The following is a 20,090-nucleotide window of genomic DNA, read 5'->3' on the forward strand; positions in this document are numbered from 1 at the left end:
TCTTCACGAATCATAAAAGTTTGAAGTATTTGATGTCACAAAAAGAATTAAATTTGAGACAATGTAGATGGTTAGAGTTGCTAAAAGATTATGATTTGATCATCGATTATCATCCAGGAAAAGCTAATGTTGTTGCTGATACTTTAAGTAGAAAATCTTTCTTTGCTTTGCAAGCTTTGAATACTCGTTTGACATTGATTGATGATGGTTACATTGTTGCGGAATTAGAAGCTAGACCGACATTTCTGTAACAGATTTGTGAAGCTTAGAAAAATGACTCTGAGTTGATTGCTAAATGGGAGCAGATTGAAATGATACCTGATTCAAAATTTCATGTTCGTCCTGATGGTAGTTTGTATTTTCGAAACAGAATATGAGTTTTGAGAAATTCTGATATTATACAAAAGATTTTACATGAAGCTCACAACAATAATTTTTCGATACACTCTGGTAGTAACAAAATGTACGGTGATTTGAAACAAATGTACTAGTGGCCAAGTATGAAACAAGAGATTTTAGAGTTTGTCTCGAAATTTTTGATTTGTCAGCAAGTCAAAGTCGAGCATCAAGGTTACCTTTGTCTCCACGAAAGAAAGATGTTATTTTGGTTATTGTTGATCGGTTGACTAAATCTACACATTTCATTCCAGTACATACGGATTATTCACTTGAGAAGTTGGCAAAACTATACATTTCTGAGATTGTTAGACTGCATAGTGTGCCAGTGTTTATTATCTCCGATAGAGACCCATGATTCACTTATCGATTTTAGAGTAAATCACACGAAGCTCAAGGTACTCGACTACATTTCAGTACAACATTCCATCCATGGACCGATGGATAGTCTGAGTGAGTAATTTAGGTACTTAAAGATAAGCTCCGTTGTTGTATTTTAGAGTTTAAGGGTAGATGGGAGAAATTTCTTCCGTTGGTTGAACTTGCCTATAATAATAGTTATAATGTGAGTATAAAAATGGTGCCGTATGAAGCTTTGTATAGTCGAAAATGTAGAACTCCATTATATTGGGCTGAATTGAGTGAGAAAAGCTATTCGGTGTTTATTTGATTCAAGAAATTAAAGAAAAAGTCAAAGTAATTCGTTATTTTTCGAAAGCTGCTTCTGATTGTTAGAAATCATATACGAATTTGAAAACAAAAAGACATTAATTTCAAGTTGGTGACAGAGTGTTCTTAAAAGTACCGCATTGGAGAAAAGTTCTTTGTTTTGGCTGAAAAGGAAAGCATAGTCCATGATTCGTCAGGCCGTATAAGATCATTGAGAGAATTGAGCCAGTAGTTTACCATTTCGCCTTACCGTTTGAATTAGAGAAAATTCACAGTGTTTCATGTATCGATGTTACAAGATCTGACCTTTCACACATGATTTCACTTGTTGATGATGAGATTCACCAGATATGTCATACAGTGAAGAACCGATCAGAATTTTAGCTCGGGAAGTTACGAAATTAAGTAATAAACGTATAATTTTAGTTAAAGTTCTTTGACAACGTCATGGAGTCGAGAAAGCTACTTGGAAACCTAAAGAAGCTATGAAAGTACAATACCCGAACCTATTTTCTGGTAAGATTTTCGGGGACGAAAATTCCTTTAGGGGGAGAGTTGTAACAAACTGTTTTTAGTGGTGTCAGAAATAGTTGTTTCGGAACCACAATTCTGATGAGTGAGCTATATTTTTAATGTTTATTTAAAGTCTATGGAATTATATTAGGGTCATATTCAAGTTTCGTTAAGAACTTTTAATGTTTAAATGGTAAATTAGGTAAAAAGCCCTAAATCGTAAAAGTTGCAAAAGTGAGTTTCTATTAGTTAAAATGGCTAAATGGCTATGGAAACGAAATCTAAGGAACTTAGATAGTAAATATACCATGTTATAAGTTAGTGAATGTTTATGGATAGGTTTTAATGAAATTTTAATAGTTTTAAAAGGAAAAATTAGTAATTATGAAAATAAATAACATAAACTAATCAAATAAAACAAAAGTAGCCATGTTCAACCTTTATTTTTCTTGTTTTCAACCAAAAACCATAGCAAAGGAGGAGCTAGGTTCGACCAAGGCTTATTTCACATGCACGGTATGTAACTCTTGTCCGTTTTTAATGATTTTTATGTTTTTGAGCTCGTTTTCGCTTAGTCTAGCTAACACGGGGGTTAATTTGCAAAACTGTTAAAGGTTGAAAGACTTTCCATGGTTTTTTGAAATATGTTTTGAAGTTATTTGATAGATTATTAATCTTGGTTGTTAAACAAACTTGTTTTGTTAAGTGATTTTTGATGAATTTTGAAATAGGGATTAAATTATTGAAAGCATAAATCCATGGGTTTTATTGTGAACTTTTGGTAATTATGGGTTTTTCCAAGGTCCCTTGTAGCATTGGTTAATATGGATTTAGGTTAATGACTAAATTTTGAAAATTTAAAATATTAAGGGTAATTTTATAATTTACATAAATATGAATTATTGATTGAATTGAATACTTGAAGTACTTAATTGAATGAAACTATCTATTTAGATTAGGATAAACAACAACCGGATTTAAATCGAAGAAGGCGAAAACTTCAAATTAGTTTTTAACTCTATTTCTACGACTATAGTTATCAAGGTAAGTTCGTATAGATTATGGTCTTATTAATGATAGTTTGATTTGATTACCGGTTATATTGTGTTAGTTATAAACTAACTTAAAAATACATGTATATTTATGCTTTGAGTAATTAAAATGAATCCCGTTTGAACCTTAAAAACTCTTAGGATACAAATGACATGTCATTAGGGATTTCATGTTTTGGGTGCTGGTCTTGAATGTCCTACCAATGGCTGAGGTCTTACATTTGCTGCAAATTCGTCATAGCTCGTGTGAGCAACATCGTGTAGCTAACATTTCGACCAACAACTCATGTGAGCAGGCCCATTTCACAGCTCGCTTGAGCATTATTGAAAATAAAATGTTACGGTTATATGTGAAGACACACTATGTGTGAGCATTCCCGAGTATCAAATGTGATTCTAAATGGTTCAATGGGTAAGTAAAGAAAATGACATGGTATGCATACAATTGAAATAGTCCATGATCTTATGAAAAAGTAATGATATTATGCTTATTCTATAAATTGTGCTAAAGAAATGGTAAGTTATGTTTGAGTTTATACGAGCTTACTACGCACTAGTTGCTTACGTAGTTATTTTCCTTTGTTTAGTAGATTATCCAAAGCTCGTTCAGTTGAAAGCTTGTTGGAGATCTATCACACTATCTAGCAACCAATTTGGTAGTTTTTGAGTATTTTGGCCGAGGTTATAAATGTCATGTATAGGACCTTTTTATAATGGTAGGTCTTGAATATGTAATGGTCAATTTGGTATGTATTTGCTTTTGATGCTCATGTTTGGTTGATGGACTTTAATGTATTGGCAAGTTAGGTCATTTTGGCCATTTTTAGTCACTTGTAATCTATGATCCTTTTGGAATGTCTATGATGGTATGTGAATGGCTATATTTGATGTCATTTGGTAGTTAAAGGAACTAGGTTTTGTGCTTGAAATGTGGCTATAATGCTTTGATTTGATTAATGATGTTTTGGCATAAATGTGGTACCTTTGAATGACATATTGGTTAGATCAAATAGGATGCTTGAAATGGTATGTGTATGAGTGTTTGAATTATGCTTAGGTCAATTGAAGGTGTGCACAAATGGGATGGTTGATTAGGTTTGTTTTGGCCTTGAAATGGCATGTTTCTAGGACACGGGTTGTCACACAGCCATGTAACACACACGGTCTGGCTACACAGTTGTATGTCACTTGTAAATTTTAGTGCATTAAGTCAGTGTGTTACACGGCCTGCGACACGGCCGTGTGTCACAAGTCAGAGAGTTACACGATTTGCACACGACCTGTGACTGGCCATGTGACCCAACTTTGTGAGTTACACGGGCTGTGACACGACCTCATGTCCCTTTATTCGATTTTTACATGGCATGGGCTATGTCACACGGCCGTGTGATCCCTGTTTTCAAGTTTTGTAACTTTTTCCTAAATGTTTTGATTTGTTTCAAATTAGTCCCGAATTGTTTCTAAACTATTTTTAGAGCCTTGAAAGCTCGATTTAAGGCCCAAATGCATATGTTTGATTAGTTTTTAATGAGGTTTATTTAATTAATGTTAAATGATTTTATAGAGATGGTTTCATGTTAAATGTTGTTCTGATTGTTCGGTAATGCTCCGTAACCCTAATTCGGCACGAAGATGGGTTAGGGGTGTTACAAATTGTCCAAGCTAATAATTATGATCCTTTATAACAATTCTGATTGTTTGGTAATGCTCTATAACCCTAACCCCAGTTGTTTTCCTCTATCATAAATATGTAAGATTGGAGATAGATGTTTACGTAAATTCACTCATGCATCGTCAATTCCATGAACTTATGCATCTTGTTATTCTTGACAAGCCTTAGCCATAAAGTAGTCATGAGAAAATATTTCCTTAATATGTGGTATATATCTTCGATTTGATCACCATATTGGCTATACGATGGATCATCATCTAAGTGTTGATGTAATCTATTGGCATAGAAAAATCTTGACTCTTTACAGACCTTGATACTTCTATAGAAACTTCCAGTGTTTATCAATTGTCGAAACACTTTTGTTGTTCAAGGACTCATAAGCTAACCTAATAGAGAACAAGTGTCCCTTATTCCAAAGCCAGCCATGAAAGTCAATAATGTCAAAGTGTGATGGTGGTCGATAAGCAACATTTCCCAAGACTATCGATTTGGATCTGGTGAGATCAAGTGATAATTTGGATTAATTTGTCTAACTTAGTAAAGTAGAGACAGAGAGGTAAAATGGAGCAATTTAGGGAGTTTAAATGATTTGGATCCCTAATTCAAGGATTAGTGAACCACATCAACCTCAACCAACCACCATTTGTCATTTAATTGTTAATTTCATAATTTTACATGTTTTACAATTTAGTCCTTGCTAGCTAGATAGTAAAATAGATTAATTTCTCTTGATTTTATGATTTGTCGTAATATAGCTTTTTGTGATTATTTTTTTAAACTTTTTATTTTTACAACCATGTTATTTAGAATTGTTCAATCCACAATTCTCTTGGGTTCGATCTTTGGAATACTCTAGTTTTCCATTATAACACTACAAATATTACAACTGACCTGACACACTTGTAGTAAAGCTGAGATAATTATATTTTATTTTATTTCTCGAGTGTTGATCTTTATATCTCTCTCTATTCGTTCGCCAGGACGAAGAGAGAGAGAGAGAGAAGCGGTCAATTACTGCCGATTAGATTCCAATTCTTTTGGTGATGAAAGCATGTATGCCATCAACTCTCGATGCCTTTAAAGGCATCATATCAAGCACAAAAATTTTAACTTCATTACTGTTAATCGTAGTGTATAAGCCCTTAAGCTCATTCTCATAAAGTTTGTAACATGAACCACGAGTAGTATAGATGCTAACAACATATTGATTCATAAAAAAAAGGTTAAAATACAAATCCAACGTCAACTATTTCAACCTTTCTTGGTCAACACACCAAATATTATTACTAGTCTTCAACGCCTTATCGAGTTGATTCTTCTACAATTAATATTTTTACTATGGAAGAAATGAGTGTTTCTATTCCCTTCAATCAACCACTTTCTATGAGATTTTCGGTACCATGGCCTTTCCTCTTGTGCTAATACCACGTCAAACTCTTTCTTTAGTTATTACTTAAGATTTAACAGGAAATTGAATACGAATTTCCAATGCTTTCTTGATCATTTTGTTCCTTAATAAGAGCTTTCTCTTCTTGCAATTGATGTACCCCAAAACAATACAATTTCCCTAGATTCAAACATAATAATATTAGTAATTAAATTTCATCAAATCAACCGTAAAATCCAACTTGAACACTAAAAAGTTAATGCCATTACCATTAGGTACAAAAAAATATATTTTTTTATCAAATGCAAGTACCAAATTAGAAAAAAAAAAACAAATGTACACATTAGAAAAAGGTATTGAAATGATTGGACAAAACAAAATATTAGGAAATTGCCAATGAGCGTCGAGCTAAGGCCCTGGGGAATTAATTTCTGGCTAAGAAACTTTAGTAGCTCTTTGGTAGAATTATTGAACAAAAAAGGGGACTAGAGCTCGAAGCTGTTGAAGTTGTTTTTTTTCCTACTATTAATGTTTTTCAATTATTTTTTAACTGTAAACTTTATTATTTTTGTTTGGGATGTTTTTTATGAACTTTGATTTCTTTGCTTATTATTTTGGTGAATTTTTTTTTTCAATTCATCTTGCTATAATATAATTTAAAGTACTTTGATTATTAATACGTTCATCTCTTTAACAACATATGTGATTGATTTGTTTTATTATGCTAATAGTTATGAATGATTTATTAAGGGGGTTACTTAGGGGGAGCTTTTGTTTCTTTTGTTCCATATGTTCTCATGTTATGGTTTTGTTCAAAAAATTTCTAAAAGGGGAGATTCTTTAGGCAATTTATGAGCAGTGCCAATGAGCAATTGTAACAACTCAATTTTTAGTGGTACCAGAAAATGTGGTTTTGGAACCCCATTTTCATATACCGAATCCGTAAATATCAAATATGAATATTTACGGAGTTGGTAAAAGTATATTCATGTTTTGTCCATCAATTTTTTCAATTAAATAGTTAATTTAGGTGTAGGGACTAAATTGTAAAAGTCTAATCACTATAGGTTTTTAATTGGCCAAAGACTTAGGGACTTAAATTGCAATTAGCCAAATTTCTACAATGGTAAATAAGTCAATTTTCAACATAAGATAGTGGATGATGATGTTAATTTCCACTAATTTGGCTAATGGTAATTAAGGTTTAATTAATTAACTAAGGTTAATTCTTAGTTAATTAATATTTAATCCAAGTATAAAAAGTATGAAGTAGTGAAATGTTGTCATCTTTTTTCTTCTTCTCTATCGTCCAACCTTAGAAACCTAAGGAGAAAAGGTTTTTAGTTTCAAAACTTTCGGCCATACATTTTGAGGTAATTTTAAGTCATTTTCTTGAAATTTTTATGTATTTGAGGTTATGAGAGCTTGACTTAGCTAGCTCATGTACCAATTTGTAAAACTGTTAAAATTTTTGAAAGTTGTCATTGTTGATTTCTTGAAGAATCTACTTTGAAATAGATATATTTTAAGGTTAGATTATGAAAAGGAATATATTCTAACGCTTAATTGTTAGTTGCGTACATAGGGACTAAAGTGAATAAAATGAAAATTTGTTATAAAATTTTGGTAGGAATAGAAAGTATAGGGACCCTAATAAATGTTTATAAAATCAAAATTTAAGCCGGTGTTTAAAATTGAAAGGAATGGCTATTTTGAATTTAAGGACTAAATTGAATAAAAAGTAAAATTTAAAAATATAAAATTAAAATTGATCAAATTAAAATACATGAACTAAATACACAATTTTTACAAAACATAGGGACTAATAGCAAAATCTAACCCCACTTCTATCAAAACCAACTTTCGTTATGCTATTTGCTTCCCTAAAGACATTAATCAATCTATCATTAATAATCTTTATCCTTAAATGATTGTTTTGGTTGAAACGTTTCCAATGTTCCCAAGATTTAAAAGACACATTGCAACACCAATTAGGAGTGAACATTCGATCTAATCGAGTGAAAAAAATTTAAATTAATCGAGTTGACGAGTCCTATTTTATCATCTAAACTCTATTTAAAATTTTATCGAATCGAGTAAAATTGTTCGAGTTAAATTAAAAAAATTAAACATGTCAAATCAAAATCTTATTACAATATAACTAATTCTATATTACAACATATAAATTTGAAATCATATATATTTGAAAACCTTTTCAAAGCAAAAAAAAAAAAGATACTTTAGTATCATAAACTTGAATCATTAATTAACTTATTTAGGTCCCTAAATTATTATTTTAGAAATTTTAAAATTCTAACTTTCTTTATATATTATTTAGAATTTTTAAATTTTTATAATTTTTAAAATATATAAAATTTGGAATTTTTATAAATATATTGAATTTTAAAATTATTTTGAATTATTTCGTATTTTTTAGAGAGTGACTAATTTGTTAATTTTTAAAATTGGCAAGGACCAAAGGGTATTTACACCAATCTAATATTTGAATTATTCTAATTATTCGAATTGTCAAATTCAATTCGACTCAAACTCGAAACTTGAAATTCAATTTTTTTTCGAATAGAATCGAATTTTGCTCACCCCTAACCCCAATATTAATAGCCACCAATGTGCCCGGTTCAACAATATCTTGTTTGATAGACCAATTTCTCAAGCTTCGTTTCCTGTAATAGGACCACCTTTAACCTTCTTCAAAACCTTGAAAAACAAATGTAGTATTCTTAGGAATAAAACCATGTGGCATCATTCTAACCTTACTACTATATATATATATATATATATATATATATATATATATATATATATATCCTTTTCTATGATGCCAAATATTACTATCATGTGAGTATATAAGTACATACATGTTTTGAATTGCATGTTAATCGGTACTTAAACACCCTTCCAAGACGAAACCAATCTTTCTCTACCACCTTCAAAACTCACTATCCTTCTTTTCAAAAAGATATCAACTAGAGCTAAGAGTTTTGGTCGATCAAGGGTTTTAGAAGTTAAGCCAGTTAGATGATCAATTATTAATTTGATTGGTTTGTCTGGTTTAATTGATTCAACCGGACGATTTAATCAATTTGCAAGTCAATCAATCTAATCCCTTAGTCTGAATTAATATCTCAATCGATTTTAAAAACAATGAAAGCAATTACATATTGGATTAAAAGTCATTACTATTTGAATCAATTTAACAATAATTGTATAAATCATTTGGATTATTTTATATTTATTGTAACAAGGTATTGTGAATTTGGATGTAATAATTAAAAATGATGATATCAGAAGACAAAAATAAAAGAATCCAAAATTGAAAGTTGTGAGGTCAACGACTAACTACTACCTCCCAAAAACCAACGGTTCTACGTAACACATACATGTTCAATCAATCTAACATCGCTTTTTACGTTATATTTTCTTTTTTGTTGAACCCCTCTCTCATCTTCTCAAAATCCACAAACAAAGTAACATAATTATGGAGAAGGACGATAGTTCCATTTTGGAGATTGTTGATGAGAATGAAAAAGCATCGAAACCGGCTGGTTTTAACCTAGATCAGACCCTGGAAGAGGTTGACCAATTCATCCAAAAGTTGGTTCCTGGTGAGAATAAATTTGTCAAGTGTATTGACCCATTGCAGGAGCTGGTTGATTCCAGGATTGCCTTCTATGAACAGAAGGAACCCGCTGCCAAGTTTGGCCTAAATATCGACGAAGACAACTCTTTTTTCGAAGCTGTGAGGCGTCTTTCCTTGATTGTAAATAATCTTGATGAATTCCCATCTGATTTAGCTGCAATTTCTTGCTTGAATCGAGCTAGCTCTGCTCACTTTCGTGCCATGTTGTTATTCGAATGCGAGTTGCGTGCTCTTCTCGACAATCCTAAACGCACCGCTGATCCGAATTTTGATCCTAAATCTCCCAATACGGATGGATCCCAAGGCAGCTCAAAATCGGAGGATGAGTTCCCGTATTTTTCGTCCCAATCGATCCATGTCATGAACCAAATCTCCACTGCAATGATCCTTGCAGGGTACGAGGCTGAGTGTTGCACTGTTTATGGTGGTCTTAGGCTAAAAGCATTGGATGTTGAGTTTAGCAAGCAATGTTACGAGAACATCAATGTGGAGGATATTCAAAAGATGAGCTGGGAATCGCTCGAAGGAGAGATCAATAATTGGATTCACATTATGAAATTTTGCACCACCAATCTCTTCCCCGCCGAACGCAACCTTTGCGATTCTGTATTTTCAGATAATCGTTTAACAGCTCAAAGATTGTTCTGCGATCTTGCAACATCCTTGAGCATAAGGCTTCTTAATTTTCCAAATGCTTTGGTGTGGCCCAGACGATACTCCACGGAGAAACTATTCAAGTTCTTGGACATATACGAGATGTTGCAAGATTTGGCGAATCTAAATATTGGCAACGACTCATCGGCTGAGGAATTCATGTCTGAGACATCGATGGCTCAAAGTAGGATCGGTGGAGCCGTGATGAGCATTTTCTCTCAGATTGAGAGTTCAATCAAGAATGACAATGCAGGCAGAACCCCAGTGGCAGGCGGTGCAGTTCACCCCTTGACTCGCTACACAATGAATTATCTAAAGTATGCTTGTGAGTACAAGGACACACTAGAGCAAGTATTTCAAAACCAAGACAAGGTGCAGGGATCTCCCAGGCAGAAAGTTGTGGAGCAGGAGTCTAAGGACGTCACTGAAGACGACGACCGGTGCCCCCCACTCTCCCCTTTCGCATTAAAGTTAATGATGGTCATAGATCTGTTAGATGCCAACATCGAGATGAAATCAAAGCTATACAGGAACCCGGCATTACGTTTAGTTTTCTTAATGAATAATGGCAGATACATTCTGCAGAAGATTAAGGAGTCAGCTGAGATCTATGAAATGATGGGTCCTTATTGGTCGCGGAAACGAACATCCGAGTTAAGGCGGTACCATAAGACGTACCAAAGAGAAACATGGAGCAATGTGTTGCAATGTATTAGCCATGAGGGTGTTCAAGTTAATGGGAAGGTGTCAAAACCTATATTGAAAGAAAGGTTCAAGAACTTCAACACCATATTCGACGAAATCCTCAAGACGCAGAGCAGTTGGATCGTAAGTGACGGAAAGCTTAGATCGGAGCTTAGAGTTTCGATATCATCCGTGGTGATTCCAGCATATAGGTCATTCTTGGGGAGATTCAAGTCATACTTAGATAACAATAAACAAGCAGGGAAATATATAAAGTATCAACCAGAAGACATCGAGGAGTTGATTGAACAACTTTTTGAAGGAAATACGGCATCAATGGCTCCCAGAAGATGAAGATGATCATCGTGTCTGCTCAACAAGCTAGACCCATTTTTTGTGAACTACCATGAGATAAGTTTTGGAATATTACAACAATTTTCTTTTTCTGTTTTGCGAATTAAACTAGCTAGAGACATTATCGTTCATAATAGGGTGTTTTCAACATTTTACGAGAAATTTTGTAATAGCCAACTTGATAAGTAGAGTTGCAATGGATGGTCACTAAGAGGCAGTCAGATTTGAATTGTATGGACTTGAGTGTACAATTTATTTGCATTATTTATGGTAATGAAATTTAACTTTTTTCTGGTAATTTGAATGCGGGTAAAGCTGATACGTGATACACTAATATGATTTTGGTGAGGGGTGTTTCCATTGGTCCATTTTGGATTATTGGGTTAATATAACTCATGCGAAATAAAATAAGTGTTCATCAGAATCGATTCGTTGGTTTTGAATTTGGATTTTCTAAAAAAACAATATTAGAGTGAGATTAATGTGTCTAGTAGCATAGTTGATTCAAAATTGATTGAATAGACTAGCTAGGTTCAGTTAATAATCAAATTAATTTGATCAACATGCTTTCTTGACTCTTCTTCCCCAACAAGAACTTGTCTCTAACAAAGACTGATGGATGCAAGAAATGAATTTTCAGAATATTGGTGCATGCCCAATGTCATTCCCCCAAAGTCTTATGCAAAGGATGACAAAGAGACTTTCTAAAAAGTCAATGGTGGGAAAGTGGAGAAATACCCCAGTGCTTCAAGCAGATCAGGATAAGAACCCTACACCCTTGAAAAACAAACACAGAAAAGAAAAAGAACTTTTCAGAAAAAGGAAATGCCTAGAGATAGAAGAAGAAATGAAAAAGATCACTACTCTTGAAAGCCCTACAAATGACCCATTTATAAGTGCTTGGTAGGAAAGCAAACGGACATCCCACATGAAATGACGGTAAAAAGAAATGATGTATATTCTAAAAACCTTCAATCAAGGGCAAGCACACTTCTGAAGGCAATCAATGCAAAGGTGTAATGGTTGGGACTTCAAAAACTCTCTCAAGCCTCATCAAGAGTCCAATAAGCCTCACCAATAAATCAACTCAAGCCAAGTCCTTTCATAACCTGTTCTTTGTTTTTGGGCAATTGTTATACCCTCACCTTAAAACCCTCTTGCTAGATCAGTCAATGACTAAATAAATTCAGGGAAGTGCAGCCTTATACATGAAAAAGCTTGTTCTCATGACCTTGCCAAGAAAGTAATACTCTTCTTCACCGGATCCATACAATACTTAAAAGATATATATGAGAAAGAGTGTCTGATAACATCTATCAACATATCATGTCTAAGTGTGGCAAGTGTCTCATCCAGTCCCTTTAGATCAACTCCAACAATACCACTTAGTTGACATCTTTCACCTTCCACCTACACATAAAGAATAGAAAACCCAATGGTTGAGGCCCACGCCCAACCACCCTCCCCTATAAATACTTCATTAGTATTAGGGGAAAAGGGTAAGCCATCCATATAATCTTTACTCTTATCAAAATTCCATCTCAAAACTCTATCAAACTACTGACCTAACAATTCTTCGTACCATATATGGTGTAAGTCATTCCCAATCTAAAAGTTTTTCACACCCCTTAAAGTATGGGCCATTCCTGTTAACACCTTGTGCAACTTAAGTATTGTAACATGTACGAATGAGATTAAAAAAAATTAAGGTTCTGTTTGTTTCAACATAAAAGCTTTTATGAAAAATATTTTTTAACTTTTTCAATGTTTGTTTCATATAAAATAGGATGGTCAAAGTAAAAGATTTTTCAGTTAACGTAAAATTATCCCATTATTCTCATAAAATGTCTTATTAAAAAAAAGTTAACACATTTTCCAAACTGATAAGGCTTTGTTCATTGTAACACCCTCATACCCGACACGAACATCAAGTCAAAGCGCCGAGATATTGATGTTGCATTCTCTACTACATTCTTCACTTATCAAATATTTTCTTATAAACTTTCATAACTTTTCGATTTAGTCCCATTTGTCATAAAAATTCAATATTCAATAATTAATTATATTAAATCTGTCGAAACCATTTTTTTTAAAACAAAAATTTAGTTGTCGACTTAAAAGAAATAAAAATTGGAGTCGCCACCGATCCTTTATTGAGGTGTGATCGGCTCACCTTAAAAATTATGTTGGTCTACGAAATTTGAGAAAATGAGTTCGGGAGTCAGTTACGCACAAGGAAGGGTTAGCACCCTCGTAACACCCAAAAATTGGTACCAATTTGATTATTTGATGTCTTAATGTCGAGGGTTAAAAAGATTTTTTTTTTAAAACTCAAATGATGAAACTTGAAAAGGATAATCGATAGTTCAAGTTAGATAAAGAAATCGAGACCCAATACGTTAGGGTACAATTTCTCAAAACCCCCGAACTTTGAATATCGCTTCTTAGTTTTTAAAGAAAATCATCATTCCAAGAAAGCAATATGTCATGCCCAAAACGTTAGGACACCACAAATTAAGTTCCCGAAAATGATTTTTATACTTATGCATTTTGAATAAATAATATTCTCGGTTACTTAGGATTAACAAAGAAAATCAGAACCCAATACGTTAGGGCTCAATTTCCTCGAAAATCCCAAACTTTGAGTATCACTTTTATTTTAAAAGCCTTTGAATCAAAAGAAAATGATTTTAATGTTTTGACGAAATCAAAATATATATTTTCTAAAAGATATGTTAAAAATGTTGATCTAATATGAAACAAATATTTTAATTTAAATTATATGCATGTATACAAAAGTTATGAAAATAAAATATAGAATATGTACATGTATTTATAAAATATAAAAAATTATAATATATTAATAAATTATGAACATATATATGTTTATAAAAATGCGGAAAATATATTTATAATAATTTTGAATAGTGTATGTATATATATATATTGTATATAAAAATGTATATATATATATTTGGATTATAAAATATGAAAACTATATAAATATTATAATATATATGTATATAAAAACTATGAAAATAAAATAATAACGAAATGTATAAAAATATATATACATTAAAACATTTAATATATATACATATATATTATAAAGTACATATGCATGTATATACGTGTAGGTATAGTAATAATAAATAATGTAATAATAATAATAATAATAATAATAATAATAATAAGTAATAGTAGCAACGAAAAAGAATAAATTAATTAATTGTAAAACACCAATCAGGATTAAATTGAAACATAAAAGGAAATTCAAGGGCAAATCTGAAATAATAAAAATGCAAGTGGGCCAAATAGAACACGCCCTTAACAGTGGAGAACCAAAAGGGAAAATAACCCCGCCCTCCAAAACGCTGCGTCTCAGCATGTACCAAATTGCAACAAATTTTAAAAACACAGTTAAATTTAGAAATTAAGTAAAGCACATAGAAAACCAATTAAAAGCATATTGAAAACCAGAGGGACCAAAGAGATAAATATCCTCTCTACTGGAAACGCGCGGATCCTACATATGCGGGTCGGGTCGCACGGGCTATTGGCTATACGGCGCCGTTTTGGGCCACTAAAACAGTACCCAAACAACATCATTTTAACCACTATAAAAACCCCATTTTAAAACCCTAAAACAATATTCCTTCTGCCATTTTGAAATCGCTGCAGCTCCTCTCTCCCTCTGTCGTTTCAGACTCCGACGAAGCGAGGACGCCCTCCGACGACTCTCACGACAATAAGCCCTCCTTTCTTTCCCCTTTTTCGTTTATTTTAAGAAGTACAAGAAAAACAAAATAAAATATAAAAAAAGGTAAAAAGAACAGAGAAAAAAACAAAAGAAAAATCAAACATCTCCAAAATCCTTCTTTCCTCTTCTTTTATTTTCTTTAATTTTTCAATACAAAATTTGTCTAACCCCCTAAATCGGTTTACAATCGGCCTTTTATACCGAAAACTAATAATAATCAATAAAAATCCTATCTCTTGCTTGTTGTGCTGTGATTCTTGGTTTGTTTGCGGTGTGGGACGGCGAAGTCTTGGGACGACATGCGACATGCGAGCGACGTCAGGAGGAGCTGCTTCATGCATGAGTTTGTTGCAATGCCTGTGGTTTCGCTAAACTTTCTGGTTTTTGGGCTAGCAGGCTAGGTTTGTAATGGGCCCGGGTGTAATTTAGGTTATGGGTATTAGTTGGGTCTGTTTTGAATGGGCCAGGCAAAATGGGCTATTACAAAATCAATTTTCTTTTTTGTTACATTTTAATCATATAATTTATCTCAATATCTCACATGTCAAATTTCTATGTATTCCATTTCTATTATTTCATCCACATATTTTCTCAAGTTTAACAATTTAGTCCTTGTCATCATAAAATTCTATATTTTCCACAATTTCACTTTTACAATACTTTATGCATATTTCATCATTTCAAAACACATTCATTAAACTTTTATCACAATTTAATTATTCACATATTAAACACTTAATCTTTTGTGAAATTTTCAATTTAGTCCCTATTGCCATGCAATTTATTTTTCACCATATAAGCACTTTAATCAAATAATTCATTATAATGTCTTGTTTCACAAAACAAATTTTCATGCATGTCACTTCTCTTGTTTCAATTATAAATTTCACAAAGTTTACAATTTAATCCTTAACATCATGAAGATTCATTATTTATTATAATTTCACATTAACATCACTTTGTAATAAATTACTACTTCATATAAAATCTTTATCATAAATCTTAAATGTATGTTTGTTTCATTGAAAACAACTTTTATAAAATATTTTAGGAAATTTGCTAAATAATAGAAAATATTTTACATGATTCATCTAAACAACAGAAAATATTAGATTTTCCGAAAAGTAAGTCATTTTCCGAAATCATTTTCAATGAAACAAAAGGAGCTGTATTAAGTTAAAAGAGAAATGATCATCTACGCTTTAATTGAATAAAATTCTATTTATAAAATTTAAATTTAATACAATTATATGCATTAAACTAAACTGAGAAGTTCTCTAACAGATTAAATAACCGATTAAACTAAAAAGAAATGGTTAAAGTTTGTCAGTTGGCAACCTTAATATAAGAAAATGGTATAAAATATATAAAAGTGGATATGTTAGGATTTATATTGTAGTCACGTTCCTGTCTATTTCACTTGATGTGTAATTTCTTAAGAAAGAATCAGAGCACCTATCTACTCTGGGAAAAAAGTCCAATAGATTCTGAATCCGTCTCTAGCAAAAGCAATATCCCACCCTCTCATCATCGAATAAACACAGGGCCCACACCCAGTTGCATGTTAAAGCTGTAAATCAACTTCCAGACTCTTCAAAAACTCTGCCTTTTCCTTTTTCGAAACAGTGAAAATTACTGTACCAAGTTTATCTTTTGTCTAATAACCAGCTTAATTCCAAAAAGAAGCGCTGGGATTCTGCTCAGCATGCGTGGGTGAAGGTCAACCATATAAAGGAAAAGGAATAATTAATTAAAAGGGTCAATTGTGTTACACATCCCTAAACTAAGTCCAGATTTTAAATTGATCTCTAAACTTTAAAACGTTTTACTTGAGTCCTTAATGTATACCTATCATATCAACCAGGTCTTTTGATCAGCTTAGTCCTCAGCTTGAGCATTAAATATGTAAACTCATGCCACCTCAAGGCCCCTCGCATGGCTAACAGTTTCGGAACATGAGTGAACCAACCATAAACCACTGCAGAAATAGCAGCAAAACTAATCATACTCCCTTCTTATCACACAGCCCCACCCTATCTTTATTTCCCCACATCCATCCAATAATAGCCATCAAACTTGCCTCAACCTCCCCACCTCCATCACCATGCATGGTGAATGGTCAGTTTAATATGTAAGATCTAGGTTTTCCATGCGAAAGGTTCAAAATACTTAAAATTTAACCGGTGTGTTTTAATATGCTTCACATCATATATATTCAAGTTAGTATTTATCGTCCAAATTGATAGAATGACCTAATTAATATGATACTAATAATCTAAAACCTGAACCATAGTTTAGAAGAGAGGTATAGTGGAATTAACCCTAACTAAAAAGAGAACGAGGAAAAATAGTATAGAATTGAGTTTGATAATAGGAGCGTGAGAAAAGAAAGACTAGGGCGACATAGCAGCAAAAAATTGGTCATGTATGTAGTTGGATCTACCCGACCCAAAAAAAAAGGGATCCTGATATTTAGCCGGTATTCGGCGCTAAGCCGTACCCGCCGTCCCAGTAAGGCCTGTGGGTGCAGGTCACGCCTCAACTTTGCTACTTTTTATTCTTTCCTTTCACTACAAAGCAACTGCTGCCACCTTGTCTTGCCTTTAGGTGAACATCTGATCCTTGCCTCACAGTAACTCTCGTTCTTTTATACCATGCATATATATATACATACTCTGCAACTCTACTGTTTTACGCAATTAATGCAATGTTATACGGAAAAAACAACTCAAGTTAATTGTGTACTTGAGATGGTCCCCCCCCCCCCTAATTCCCTCTCCACCCTTTCACTGTTGCTCCCTTTGATTTCTTTCCTTCCAAACATGAAATTGTACCTAATTCATCAACATGATCGGTTCAGTCGGTTTAATATTTCTAACATCCCAACAAATATAGTCTCATTAATATTTGCTAATTTATTCAACTTGTGAGTTGCTATTCCCAGTTTCCCACTATATAGCTACTGTGGAATCTACAACACTTACACACATATTTACATATAATTATTGCCCCAACTTTTTCAAATCTCTACAATGTTTTCGCACAAGCTGTGGGCATTTCGCCTCAAGTTTTAACTGATTTTAGAAAGCATGGATGGTGACTGCTACAAAGTTGTAATAATTTGATATGAAACTATATAATCTTAGTTCCATATAGTGATGACCACCTTTGTCCTAAAGTAGATTAGGACATTACATAAGAATTGAAAAGGTAATAGAGCATATTATTGTTGCTTTTAGCTAAAAAAAACATCCTATATCATTTACATGTAAAATGTTTGAAGTATTTTTGTTTGGTACATGGTACCAAGTTGGGAAAATGGTCCCCAATGGAGAAAGTAGGGCAAACATTGTTCTTTGGGGCTACTAATATATATATATATATATATATATATATATATATACATACATGTGTGTGTTTGCTTTTGCTTTTGCTTTTGCTTTGGAGATATTGGAAGTTAGATCATATGACTTGGTTTTTTTCAATTTTCTATGTAACAGCGACAGCAAATCTTACGTTAAACCACGTAATTTGCAACTGACCAGAAAGAAACTAATTAGCTAAGCAAAAGTAAACAAATTAACAATTTAGTACTACTTTTTCTTTTTTATTATTAAAAGAATTTCTGGTTTGACCATGACCGAATGCTTTTAGAGGGTACAATGCTACACAGCCCTTTTCATTGAAAAAGGGCATACAAGGAAGGAGGTCAAGCAACAAATCCAAGAAAACATGGATGATCAAAACATCATCTCCAAGACTGAACACATCAAAATGTTGGTTTGTTATGTTTGAGAGTCACTCACTCCACACAAAAACTAAGAAGAAGGCTAAACATGCGCCCCAAGGGTCGCGTCATGTCACAAAAACCAAAAGTTTAATCTCAACTCAAGTTCCCCCGACAACAAGGACGAACCAAGCCGTCCATGCGAGAATAACCCTTCAGTTTTGGCCTGAATGGAACAAGGGTCTGCTTTTAATACAAATGTGTGATTTACCAAAGCCCAAAAAAAGAAAAAGAAAGCATTATTTGTCTTTAAACTCATAGGTAAATGGCGTAACAAATTACCCCTAGCCGCCTTCCACAACTGACACCTATGTTTCCACTAAAGCTTCCTCTAGGATTTTATTTTGTATTGTTGTCCTCTCCTCATGCTGCAGACAAAAATCCTTTTAAAGCAAATCCCACGAGACCCTTCACGCACGCGGTGCGACAACAACGGACAAACCCCACTTTATTTACTACCATGCCCTCGCCACCACCGACCCCTTATAAAATGCTTTCACATCACTGCCTTACCCCATTACCAACGTCCTCTCCACAAGCTTTCACTAACTTAACTTCATCACTGCCTTTGAATTAGTTGCTTTTTATTTCTTTAGAAAGAATGTATTGTGAGGGTGATTCTTGGGGCTTCTACTTGCCAATGAGCTTGAGGAGCATGGGGTCGGACCCAATGAAGAGGGTGGTGAAGCTGGCCTCAGAGAGCGCAGTGGTGATATTCAGTGTGAGCAGCTGCTGCATGTGCCATGCTGCCAAGAGGCTGTTCTGTGGAATGGGGGTGAACCCAACCGTGTACGAGCTGGACCAAGACCCTAGAGGGAAAGAGATGGAGATGGCACTCACCACACTTCTTGGCAACTCACAGACTGTTCCTATTGTTTTTATTGGTGGGAAGCTGATAGGTGCTATGGACCGGGTCATGGCTTCCCATATTAATGGAACCTTGGTACCACTTCTCAAGGAGGCCGGAGCTCTTTGGCTCTAATTCTGACTAATAGTATCAGATAACTGGATGCCTAATCAAATAATTAACCATGTATTATGATCCAAGATCTTTATCATTTTTGTCATATACATTAGCTAGTTTTTCTAATTAATTAGCTAATCTGTTTCCCAAGGAGATTTTGAGGTCTACTTAACCCTTTCCTTGTGGGGATTGAAATGGAATTTAATGCTGCTTTAATGTATAGATCAGAATGAAAGCTAATGGTCCATCTTTTCTTTTATTTGTGGATAAATTAGTGTGGTGTGTTTTATTATCTAAACCAAAGCAGCATATGCTGCTACATGAATCTGTGCCCACATTGGGTCAGTTCAAGTGAGCAGCATCAACTAGAAATGTTTCCTTCAAACCCCAGTAAAGAAGTTAGATCCAATTAAGGTAGGATACAACTCAATTATGAAATTATTCCAAGTTTTTTTCTTGCAGCTAAGGATTGCTTCTTTGGTTGTACTATAGATTTATATTATTAATTTTACATTTTGATCCTAATTTCATTCCTTA

General features: G+C 33.4%; 2 protein-coding genes across 2 annotated transcripts; both read left to right on the forward strand.

Annotated features, from left to right (window-relative positions):
* The first annotated feature begins 9,188 nt into the window (after positions 1-9,188).
* LOC105778823 (exocyst complex component EXO70B1) lies at positions 9,189-11,042 on the forward strand. Its single transcript, XM_012602584.2, has one exon. The coding sequence runs from the start codon at positions 9,189-9,191 to the stop codon at positions 11,040-11,042; it is 1,854 nt and encodes a 617-aa protein (XP_012458038.1).
* Positions 11,043-19,056: 8,014 nt separating this feature from the next.
* LOC105779245 (glutaredoxin-C1) lies at positions 19,057-19,683 on the forward strand. Its single transcript, XM_012603016.2, has one exon. The coding sequence runs from the start codon at positions 19,191-19,193 to the stop codon at positions 19,569-19,571; it is 381 nt and encodes a 126-aa protein (XP_012458470.1). The 5' UTR covers positions 19,057-19,190; the 3' UTR covers positions 19,572-19,683.
* Positions 19,684-20,090: the final 407 nt, after the last annotated feature.

Source organism: Gossypium raimondii, chromosome 4, assembly GCF_025698545.1.
Source record: "Gossypium raimondii isolate GPD5lz chromosome 4, ASM2569854v1, whole genome shotgun sequence".
Taxonomy (NCBI): Eukaryota; Viridiplantae; Streptophyta; class Magnoliopsida; order Malvales; family Malvaceae; genus Gossypium; species Gossypium raimondii.

Coding starts and splice junctions, on each gene's coding strand:
- LOC105779245 (XM_012603016.2), top strand. CDS start 19,191: ATGTATTGTGAGGGTGATTCTTGGGGCTTCTACTTGCCAATGAGCTTG.
- LOC105778823 (XM_012602584.2), top strand. CDS start 9,189: ATGGAGAAGGACGATAGTTCCATTTTGGAGATTGTTGATGAGAATGAA.